General features: G+C 38.2%; 1 protein-coding gene across 2 annotated transcripts in view; it reads right to left on the reverse strand.

Moving 5' to 3' along the window:
• CNOT10 (CCR4-NOT transcription complex subunit 10) overlaps nucleotides 1-12,479 on the reverse strand; it is a 92,397-nt gene that overhangs the window by 68,407 nt on the left and 11,511 nt on the right. For both annotated transcript variants that reach the window (XR_010343430.1, XM_012435572.2), the window contains exons 2-3: nucleotides 3,389-3,483; nucleotides 2,384-2,545 (exon numbers count right to left, since the gene is read on the reverse strand). Coding sequence is in view for 1 of the 2 variants with exons in the window: in XM_012435572.2 (XP_012290995.1) it covers nucleotides 2,384-2,545; nucleotides 3,389-3,483 (257 nt within the window). In the remaining variant the exon portion in view is untranslated. The remainder of the gene's footprint in view (nucleotides 1-2,383; nucleotides 2,546-3,388; nucleotides 3,484-12,479) is intronic.

Consider the following 12,479-nt stretch of genomic DNA (forward strand, 5'->3'; position numbering starts at 1 on the left):
GAAAAGGCTTTTATGGGCTTCACTAAAGGCTAACATCTGTAACTGACACCAAAAGTAAAAAAAAAAAAAAAAAAAAAGGCACGACGCTTTGCGTTTTAAAACTGTATACCCGCTTCTGTAAGCTGCAGCAACAGGCTTTTAAATTTTAATCAAGCTTTACAACCATTGCACAATTCCATATAACACATGGAATTGGAAGTCTACCTGTATTAAAACTAATCTTTGTCATTATGAAGATTAAAATAAATTATTGTACAATGTTTAAATAATTCTAAGACCAAAACTTCCTTAAATAAGGAAGCGGAACTCTGATATACGGTATATGGATTGAACAGCCTTGGTTTGACTAATGGCAAGGAACCTGAAGGTTCACAACACATGATGATTTGTAAATTTTGTAACTGGACTTCAACAGACTTCAACCACTCACGTGGTTAAGCTTGACATAGTTCAAATGTTAGCAAGTGGTCCTAGCTGACCAACAACAAGTGCATCTCAATGAGTTTGGGAGCTTTTTATAATCTTCACTTATGAAGTCACTATCTTAAAGTGACTAAAAACAGTATCTTCAAACAGTGAAAACTCAATTTCCAAAGGTAACTCTTTCTGTAGTTATGTAATGGAGAGAGAATGAGCTAAGAAGAGTTTAGTCAGAAAAGCTTTTAGATAAACTATGGAGTTTTGGATTTAGCAATGGTTGAATAATTATCATATGAATAAATTAGCCTCATATTCTAGGACTCACCGAAATAGTCTAGCAATTGTTCCAGCCAGAAAAACAACTATTCATTTAATGAGATTAGCCATTTATTAATTAAAATGGAATAGGTTGAAAAGGTATGTCACTGTGCCCAAGACATGTGACTGTGAACAGAAGTATGATTTAAAGAAGCCAGTAACCACAAGCACAAACACTTCTAGGAAACTCAAGAGTTGGAAGGCCCTGAACAAATCTTATAAACAATAAAAGCTAGTGAAAGAACTTCAAAAAGTTTTTTTGGACAAACTGGAAGTTTGCAGGAATTGCTTATTCAAAAAAAGTTTAATGGCTGAACTTGTTCTCAAAGACCAAACAAATTTGTCCTGGTAGAAACTGTGGGTTTCCAGGGTGCATGTACTAGATTACCAGCAAACATTATCTTTCCTCTGATTCAGGATCTCCAGATAAAGTCATCATTAATAATACTGGAGTAATGAAACATGATGACATATAAATTTATGAAGATTGAGACAGCTAGGAGAACAGGCTCAAGAGTCAGAAGGCCTGGTTTAAATCTTTTCTTCCCTTCCTAGTTGTATAAATTTAAATTATTAGACTTCCTAAATCCTGGTTTTAAAACGGAGATAATAAGCACCTACTGCCTCGAGAGTTGAGTGTGAGGTTTATATGAGATAAGGCATAAAATGCACCTTATATAGAATTTGGCACCAAGTATGCATTCCATAAATGTTAGCTATTATTCTCATTTTTGAATTTTAATGGGGTTTAAAAACTACTTTATGCCTATAAAGGATTATAGAGAGCCTGAAGGGACCACTTATTTCTACCTGTGTCACACTTTAGAGTGATATTATACAGTATCATGGTACTCATGATTACAGGAAAGGGTCTTTAAAAGGTCTCATGACTCCCTAACAGCATGAAACAGTAACTAAAGTACAGGCTCTAGAGTTGAACACAACTGAGTTCATGCAGCTCTTACTACTCAAAAGTTTGTGTCTTTGGACAATTTACACAGTTATCTATGCTTTGGCTTTTCCATTTTTCAAATGAGAAAAATTACATAGCTATTTCATAGGACTACTGAGAAGAACAAATGAGAAGTTGCATACAAGGTTCTTGGCAGAGTCTTGTCATACAGTGAACACAATGTATGCCAGCTGATCCTATCAGCACCATCCTATCAGCAAAGGTCCAGCCCCATGATTCAAGAAACACTGCTGTTAAAACCAGAGCAATGCCCAATTCAAGCCTCAAACCAGATATAAAGCAGAATATCTTCTACTTAATTAATCATCTCCTGATCCAAATGCTAAAACAACTTGACATTATGATTAATCATATTTTTGTAATTATAAACAAGATGTATCTCCACAGCTAAGCTTCTTCGCATAGTACTTTCTTTCTCAAAACTCCAAACTCCTTTGAATTTGGTATGTTAGTCTAATCTGTTCAAGTTAATTAAAACCCCAATCAAAAAAAAATCATACAACATACCTTTCATCTCCTGGAATAATAATTTTACAGAAATAAAATTAATACTAGCAAATGTTTCAGACAAGAAATATCAGACAAATCACATTTATTTTCCTTAACTATTTGTATTTCACAAATTAAAAAACAGAACAATATTTTTTATAGTTAAATTCATTTGTGTATCACCTGATTCTTCAGCTGGTTAAGTGTTTGTCTCAAATTATCTGTTGTTGTTTGGTTACTTTTAAAAAACTCAGCTACTGCTGTATTCAAGATTATTTTATAATCATCTTTGTTTATATCTTGTAGACAGGCAAGGTGTTGTAGACAGGCATCATAATTTCCAGACTAAAAAAAAACCACACACACACACACACAAAATTACATACCAGCTTTAAGAATAGTACATCATTCCAAATATATTTCATTCATCTTTATCTTAAAAGTTCTTAAAAAGAAAGACAAAGTTTCCCTACTTATACTAATCAGTCACTAGATAAAGCAATATTCATGTCAGTTAAGAAACTGTGGATATTTACTTCCTAAGATTCAAAACTCTGACACTGACACATATAAGACACATATATTGATACAATAAATATATTGGTATATACATATAGTGCTAGCAGAGTGTTCACGGCTGAGGCTAGTCAAGAAAGGTAATATAATCACTCCAAATTTTATTTTCTAGTAAATATATTTTGAATACCCAGTGTCAAGTTCTTTTGCTAACATGCATATAACCTGATAACCAAATATGGTTTGCTTTCATATCGTTTATAACAGAAAAGTTAAAATTCTGCTAATAAAGTTTTGGAGTTCTATTTTAAAGTACCTTCAAGAAACAGAAATTTTGAATCTGTTCTTTATTTTTCAGAAATAAAGAACAGAACAGCATAGTAAAGCGAAAAGACTGACCCACAGACTTACAAATCTAAATGTAAATGACTGAAAAACAGTGTATGAGTTAAAACATGTTTACAAAAATTTGGGAATGGCTCCAATTACTCCCATTCCTTTCACCATATTTAAACTCTAAAACATTTATTTTTAAAATCGAACGTACTTATCGCTAAATTAACTCTCGAATTATTACAGAATAAAAATTGTAAATTTAAAAATTCACTATGAAAACATTCATAATTGACAGAATCCTACAACTTAAGCAGATTAAGAGAAGCCATTTCTTACTGTGAAAGCTTGGAAAGCACTGGTGGATAACTCCTTCTCTTGATCAGTGATCCCAGAGGACTGACCTGTGCCTTCATGTTTCTCTGCTCCTTGATCTGCAAACACACAAGTTTTACAGTTCGTTAGAAATAAAAGTTGTACAGTGGTCCCTGCTTATCCAGTTTCACTTTCTGCAGTTTCAGTTACCCAAGGTCAAGTAAGGTATGAAAATATCACATGGAAAATTCCAGAAATAAGCAGTTAAGTTTTAAACTGCAATGTTCTGAGTAACATGATGAAATCTCTTGCCATGCCGCACTGTCCCACTCTGTCCCATCCAGGAAGTCAATCATTCCTTTGTCCAGCATTCCATGTTGTATAAGATACCTGTCCCTTGGACACATAGTAGCCATCTTGGTTATCAGATCAATAGGTAAAGCATTATATAGGTTCATTACTATCTGTGGTTTTGAGTATCCACTGGAGGTCCTGGAATGTATCTCCTGAGGAAAAGGCAGGGACTACTGTATAGTCAATTTGTCCCTAGTTTTTGTCTTGTGTTCTTCCTAATAAAGTTGCCAAAGTTAGGGCTTTCTCAACAATGACTGATTAACATTATAAGATAGTAAGAAGCCACTCTTCTGAAAAGTTGAAATGTTTCCTTTGGCCAAGATGAAACACAATGAAAACCTGCTCACTTAAGACCATAAGCTCTGTTGATAAGGACATTCAAACTGAGAATACTGTACTCCTTAAAAAATATTAGATCTGCCACCCAGCAATATACAATCCCACATATTCAAGCAACTATGCCAGGTGCTGGAGACACGAGATTATAAACACACCTACAATGCCTTTAAGGGATTTATAATTTAGTTGGAAAGTAGTAACACTCAACAATTAGAAAACTACATTGATAAGGACTTACAGCTAATTTCCAGGCAAGGAATATTTTCAGAAGCTTTAACCCATTTAAAAAGTTTCTTTAATATGTTAAGTGTCCATACAAATTCTCAGTAAAGATTAATAATCTGTTTAGCTGGGAAAACTACCTCCTACCTCTATAATTTACTATTTTAAATATTAGATTTTTTTGCTTTTTGTTTTAGTTTGGAAATAGAATTCCTTTAAAGGTAAATATCTCAGCTGAACCAAACCTAAAACTACTCAGAACAAAAGTGTGTTCAGTACTCTGACAAACGCTTCAATACCTTTTTTAATTTTTTTATTTTAATTTTTTTTAAAAGATGGGGTTTCACCATGATGGCCAGGCTGGTCTTGAACTCCTGACATCAGGTGATCCACCCACCTTATAGTTCTCTCAAGAGTCATCATTGGCCGGGCGTGGTGGCTTATGCCTGTAATCCCAGCTACTTGGGAGGCTGAGGCACGAGAATCACTTGAATCTAGGAGGCAGAGGTTGCAGTGAGCCGAGATCATGTCACTTCACTCCATGAGACTGTCTCAAAAAAAAAAAAAAAAAAAAAGGAACTACCAGAGACTGGGTAATTTATAAAGAAAAGAGGTTTAACTGGCTCATGGTTCCACAGGCTGTACAGAAAGCATGGATGGGGACATCTCAGAAAACTTACAGTCATGGTGGAAGGCAAAGGGGAAGCAAGATGTGAAGCAAGATGACCACATCTTCACAAGGTCAGCAGAAGAGAGCAAAGTGGGAAGTGCTACACACTTTTTTTTTTTTGAGATGGAGTTTCGCTCTTGTTGCCCAGGCTGGAGTGCAACGACGCGATCTCGGCTCACTGCAACCTCCGCCTCTCAAGTTCAAGAGATTCTCCTGCCTCAGTCTCCTGAGTAGCTGGGATTATAGGCATGTGCCACCACGCCTGGCTAAATTTTTGTATTTTTAGTAGAGATGGGGTTTCTCCATGTTGGTCAGGCTGGTCTCAAACTCCTGACCTCAGGTGATCTGCCCACCACTTTTAAACAACCAGATCTAGAGAGAACTCACTCACTATCACTAGTACATCAAGGGGGAACCATCCCCATGATCCAGTCACCTCCTACCAGGTCCCTCCCCCAACACTGGGGATTACAATTCAGCACGAGATTTGGGTGGGCACACAGAGCTACACCATATCATTAGGCCATTTTTCTTTTAAGAGTCCAAGCCAATTAGAATTAATTAAATAGAATTAGAATGTCCTACATTCTGAATTTTTCTGGTTATTTCCTCAATATTACATGCAATTTAACATTTCCGGCAAGAATATTATATAGGTAATGTAAATATTAGTCATTTTAATTTATTTATTATTTTATTTATTTATTTTTTTAGACAGAGTCTTGCTCTGTCACTCAGGCTGGAGTGCAGTGGCATGATAGCTCACTGCAACCTCTGCCTTCCGGGTTCAAGCGATTCTCTTACCTCAGTCTCTCCTGAGTAGCTGGGACTACAGGTGCCCACCACCACACCTGGCTAATTTTTTTATTTTTAGTAGAGACGGGGTTTTGCCACATTGGCCAGGCTGGTCTTAAACTCCTGACCTCAGGTGACCTGCCAGCCTCAGCCTCCCCAAGTGCTAGGATTACAGGTGTGAGCCACTGTGCTCAGCCTAGTCATTTTTAATGTTAAGTTTTCTCTTCTGCAAAATTTAACATTTGTTTTTAAAAGGTGCCTTTTATATTGTAATATTTCCCAAAGAATATTCTGTTTCTTGGTTCTACTCACTAGCAAAAGCTCCATGCACCATTAATGGAAATATTATTAAAAAGAAATGTGACCATTGCATAAATGTGATGTCAAGGGCCGCAAAAATAGGTAGGTGACGGCAATGTCACTGTATATGACTTTAAAGAATTTCAAGTCTCACAACATTTGGACTTCTTATTTATATAGGAAATTTTTTTTCATATAGAATTGTTGCTTCAGACTAAAACTCAAAGACCTCCAAAGCTTGAATCTATCTGCAAAATGCGGATATGAAAACCCTTTTTCAAGGCCAGGCACGGTGGCTCATGCCTGTAATCCCAGAACTTTGGAAGGCTGAAGTGGGCAGATCACTTGAGGTCAGGAGTTTGAGACCAGCCTGACCAACATGGTGAAACGTCATCTCTACTGAAAATACAAAAAAATAGCCAGGCATCATGCACGTGCCTGTAATCCCAGGTACTTGGGAGGCTGAGGCAGGAGAATTGCTTGAGCTCAGGAGGTGGAGGTTGCAGTGAGCTGAGATTGTACCAGTGCACCCCAGCCTGAGCAACAGAGTGAGATTCTGTCTCAAAAAAAAAAAGGAAGAAAACCCTTTTTCAAATTATTGTAGGGCTTTAGTAAGAATATATGTGAAGTAATTGGCACGTACCTGGCAGAGTAAACCCCTAATATGTAGTAGGATCATGCAGATTCTATCATTTTCAGCATACAGACGGGAGGCAGGTTGCACAGTGACGTAGAGACAATTTTTAGAATTGAAATAATAAGACTAGAACTTTAATGTCACTTCTGAAATTAAACAGATGCTACAGAAGTGGAACTGGGGCAAATTTCAGCTTCCCTATTTACTAAATGAGAGTCTGTATTAGACACTTTTTAGCATCCCTTCCAACTCAGATTCAGTAACTCCAAATGAGCTTCTATAAAGAAACTGAGGCCGGGTGCAGTGGCTCACGTCTGTAATCCTGGCACTTTGGGAGGCTGAGACGGGCAGATCACCTGAGGTCAGGAGTTCAAGACCAGCCTGGACAACATGGTAAAACCCCATCTCTACTAAAAATGCAAAAATTAGCCGGCCCGGGCATGGCAGTGCATGCCTGTAGTGCATCCCGGCTACTTGGGAGGCTGGTGCAGGAGAACTGCTTGAACCTGGGAGGCAGAGGTTGCAGTGAGCCAAGATCATGCCACTGCACTCTAGCCTGGGTGACAGAGCAAGTCTTCATCTCAAAAAAACAAAACAAAACAAAAAACTGTTATGTTTGTTCCTAAAGCAGCACTCATATCCAATTAAGGTATCAATGGAAGACAAATCCCCACACGAGAAATAGTAGAACACCTTGTCCCCAAGTTTACCCCTCAAGAGTTCCTACAACCAACTTTCCAGAAATTTGTCAAGAATTGCACCAGTCATAGGGTTCTTTTGCTTACTATCTCCTTTCCATTCTTCCCTCTCCTATAGATCTGCCAACATGGACTCAAGTGGGGGGCTAGAGCTGGCAGAATGCTCCCCCAGTATGGTGCCCTAGAGTTTCATCTTTCATAATAGCCTCCACTGTCACACCTCATCCATCACAAGCCCCCTTCCAGGATACTGGGGAAGTGTGACTCCCTCCACAATGGCTTCTAAGAGTTGCCTAGATAAACAAGTTCCCTTATCCTCAAGAACCCTGCCACAGTCCTTCAAAGTTCCTCAAACACCAGAAAGTTGTTGAAAGAAGAGTAAATATGAATGGTTTAATAACATGAAATGAAATCCAGCCTCATTATTCATTAAGTAATTATAAATTAAAATACTAAATGTCTAGAAATAAATATTCTTTAAGAGATTTGATAATTAAATCATGGTATAGGGATACAATGGCACATTAACAGTTATTAAGTCTACATAATTTGACATGGAAAAATATCTACAACATGTTGTTAAATAAAAGAAACAGATTGCAAACTGCTTTACACAACTGAATTCCATGTTTTGTAAAAATATATACAAAAATATGTATCTCTGAATATGTATAGAATAAAGTCTACAAGGATACACATCAAACTATTAGTGGTTGGTTACCTCTGGGGAGTAGGATGGAGGAGGGAAAGATTTTACTTTCCTTTATACTCCTCTTAATCATTATATTTTTACAATGAGCACGGATTAGTTTTTAAAAAAGTTTTATTTTTAAATGTCTGTCCAAAACTAATATAAGGTTTTAAAAGTCAGATGAGTAGTTACCTTCGGTAGGCTAGTAACTGCAAGACACACGAGAGGAGTTTCTAGGGTGTTAGTAGTGATCCACAGGAGTGTTCATTGTGTGAGAATTCATCAAACTGTATGTGCACTTGTGATCTTGGCACTTTTCAATAACTGCCTAGACACCTAATTCCAGGGGCATCTCAAAGAATCTGGCAGGGTGTGGTGGCTCACACCTGTAGTCTCAGCATTTTGGGAGGCCAAGGTGGGCAGATCACTTGAGCCCAGGAGTTCAAAACCAGTCTGGGCAGCATAGTGACACTCTATCTCTTAAAAAAATTAAAAAAACAAAAATTAGCCGGGCATGGTGGTATGCATCTGTAGTCCCAACTACTCCAGAGGAGAAGGTGGGAGGATTGCTTGAACCCAGGAGCTGGAGGGTACAGTGAGCTGAGATCATGCCACAGCACTCCAGCCTGGGCAGTAGAGTGAGACCCCATCTTAATAAACTAAAAATAAAATAACCAGTTGTCAACGGAACTAACTTTGGGAAGTCCTAGCCTGGCACATGTCAGCAGTCAGTGAAGATTCCCAACTTCCCTTTTCCAAGAAGGTAATATGGCATAATTAAAAGAGCACAAGTCTTAGAATCAGCCACATCTTCAGTCCAGTCTTTCTTTGGCCTGTCTTTAATTGGAGATGCTAAATAAACATACCTCCCTTCCCCCATTTCCTTTTGCCAGAACAACTAAAAATTTCTGTAGTTTTATTTTTTAAAATATATTTATGTCTGTACTTTAAACATAAAAATTAACAGTAAAATTAGATTTCATGTGACTTGACTATAAAACAGCTCTTTAGATCACTATGAAACCCCCAGAAGACTGAACACCCTTTTGAGAGTCACCACTTATAACAATGTAATACTTTTAACTTTTATGTAAACCAACTCATCTAAGATCTAAGAACTTATCTGCCTTATAAAAAAGGCATTCCAGTATTTGGGCTTATTAAAAGTGTTACTTCTGATCATTAAAGTTAGCAGGTCAAATTAGTATTTTATTTCCACTTTAGCATACAACAGGGAGGAGGAAAAACTAAGAGTTAAGTGAATAAAGTTTGCCAGTTTTAAAGGACAATGGTAAACAGCTTTTTCTTTGGAAAGCCAGTAACAATGAGTTTCACTGCAAGACCATACTGTTTACCCAATACATGTGTTTTGCAAAACTGTCAGGTGCAGACAAACAATAAGGACCAATTATTTTTAAACATATAAAAATGGGACACAGGACTTTAGGACCTCAGAAAGCAAGTTATAAATTTAGATGGAAACAGAATCCTCAATCCACATATCATCACCATAAAACTTTAACAAAGACTATAAATACCTTTCATGTTTCTTTTATTAAAGATTTCAGAAAACCTAACATTTAAAAAAATGTGTTTTCTCTCAGAAAGAAGCATAATAAATTTAAATTAAATGCCAAAAATTCTTAGTTTGCCATCGAGTTAATTCTAAAGCTTCTTCTAAAATATGCCCCTTGGCTGGGCACAGTGGCTCACACCTGTAATCCCAGCACTTTGGCAGGCCAAACCAGGAAGACTGCTTGAGCCCAGGAGTTCGAGACTAGCCTGGGCAACAAAACAAGACCCTGTCTCTATTAAAAAAAATTTTTTTTTCTTTAATTAGCCAGGCATAGTGGCATGTGCCTGTAGTACCAGCTACTTGAGGGGCTGAGGTAGGATAATCCTGAAACCTGGGAGGCTGAGGCTGCAGTAAGCCATGGTTATGCCACTGCACTCCAGCCTGGGTGACAGAGTGAAACCCTGTCTCAAAAATAATAATAATAAATATGAATAAAAGAAATAAGTAAAATATGCCCTAGATTAGATGACATTCTTTAATGGGACTTTTGGGCCCAACTGTGAGAGTACCTTAGAAATACAGGGCAGAGGGCAAAACCCAACAACTCACCCAAGTGTTAAAAATTTTAAGTTTCTATTCTCCACTAAAAGCAGAGCAGTTCGTGTGGCCACTGCTGTCATCAATCCCCAGTCTCAGGCTGGGCGTGGTGGCTCACACCTATAATTCCAGCACTTTGGGAGGCTGAGGCGGGTGGATCACCTGAGGTCAGGAGTTTGAGAACAGCCTGGCCAACATGGTCTCTACTAAAAACCTTGTCTCTACTAAACCTTGTCTCTACTAAAAACACAAAAATTAGCCAGACGTTGTGGAGCATGCCTATAATCTCAGCTGCTTGGGAGGCAGAGGCAGGAGAATCACTGGAACCTGGGAGATAGAGGCTGCAGTGAGCCGAGATCACGCCATTGCACTCCAGTCTGGGCAACAGAGCGAGACTCCACCTCAAAAAAAAAAAGTAAGTCTCCTAAAATTTTCCAGAAAAGGAGAGAAGCCAATTTTAAGATACATATACATATATATCTTATATAAATATATAAGCTGGGCTGGACATAGGGGCTCACGTCTGTAATCCAAGCACTTTGGGAAGCTGAGGCAAGTGGATCTCGAGCTCAGGGCAATATGGCAAAACCCTCTACTAAAAATACAAAAATTAGCTGGGTGTGGTGGCATATGCCTGTAGTCCCAGCTACTTGGGAGGCTGAGGTGGAGGTTGCAGTGAACTGAGATTGTGCCACTAGACTCCAGCTTGGGTGACAGTGAGACCCCATCTCTAAATAAGTAAGTAAGTAAGTAAGCAAGCTGGATTCTAAGGCTGACAGGAGCCTCTGAAATTCCCATTTCTATACACGTTTCAGAGAACTGAGCTCAATAACCTTTTACGTGCTAACAAAAACCATTATTTTACCTACGTTCTTTAAGTTCAGGATAAAAATTGCCTGTTTTTATGTATTTATTTATTATCTATCTATCTATCTATTTATTTATTTTTTGAGACAGAGTCTTGCTCTGTTGCCAGGCTGGAGTGCAGTAGCGCAATCTTGGCTCACTGCAACCTCCGCCTCCTGGGTTCAAACGATTCTTCTGCCTCAGCCTCCCAAATAGGTGGGACCACAGGTGTGTGCCACCACGCTCAGCTAATTTTTGTATTTTTAGTAAAGATGGGGTCGATCTCTTGACCTCGTGATCTGCCCGCCTCAGCCTCCCTAAGTGCTGGGATTACAGGCATGAGCCACTGTATCGGGCCAAAAATTGCCTATTTAAAAAAAAACACACACTTCACTACTCAAGAGGCTTAGGAGAGAGGATTGCTTGAGTCCAGTATATGACTACCAGCCTGAGCAATCAGTGAGATTCCATTTCTTTCTTTCTTATTTTTTTTGAGATGGAGTCTCACTCTGTCGCCCAGGCTGGAGGGCAGAGGCACAATCCTGGCTCACTGCAATCTCCGCCTTGCAGATTCAAGTGATTCTCCTGTCTCAGCCTACTGAGTAGCTGGGATTACAGGCGTCCACCATCACACCTGGCTAATTTTTATATTTTTAGTAGAGGCAGGGTTTAACCATGTTGTCCAGGCTGATTTTGAACTCCTGATCTCAAATGATCTGCCCACCTCAGCCACCCAAAGTGCTGGGATTACCAGTGTGAGCCACCACACCCAGCTGAGATCCCATTAAAATATATACACACACACACACACACACACACACACACACACACACACACACACTTCGACAGGATTATTTTTATTTTCCTTGTCATATATTTGTATACTTCTCAAGTTTTCTGTCAGAAATGGGTATTTGTTTTTGTAATCAGTTTTTTAAATGTTTTTAAAACATTTATTATTTATAGCTACTGACTTCTTACCAGACAGAGTCTACACATAATCCCACAGCATTTCTTTATTTGTCCAAAAGCAGTCTCCATTGCCAATGGAAAGAGTATGTGACCGTTCACCCATAAGTTTGACTTTCCTTCTACTCTGGCCTAATGAACATGGTTGACTTTCTGTGCATACAGAGCTCTTTGACACAAAAACCTTGAAAGTCTTTACACCAATAGACTTCATTTCTAATTAAACAATTGACTTTAGGTTTGAACTAAACAGAAAAGAAATGCATCACGTTTTCAAAACTGAAAACCATCAGTTAACTGAAAGCACAGAGACATTCCAATACATAATGTTAATCATTCAAATCTCATTGGAGGAGACTACAAGCTACACTCATCAAAATACAGCTCCACTGATGTTCAAGAAAAGAACACTTTTCCAAAGAAAAAAGGGATGTTAAAAGACCTAAAGAAATCAATGATTACAGTCATAAAATACCGATGA

The sequence above is a fragment of the Aotus nancymaae genome, unplaced genomic scaffold, assembly GCF_030222135.1.
Source record: "Aotus nancymaae isolate 86718 unplaced genomic scaffold, 86718_ANA_hifiasm-v0.15.2.pri h1tg000019l, whole genome shotgun sequence".
Lineage (NCBI taxonomy): Eukaryota > Metazoa > Chordata > Mammalia > Primates > Aotidae > Aotus > Aotus nancymaae.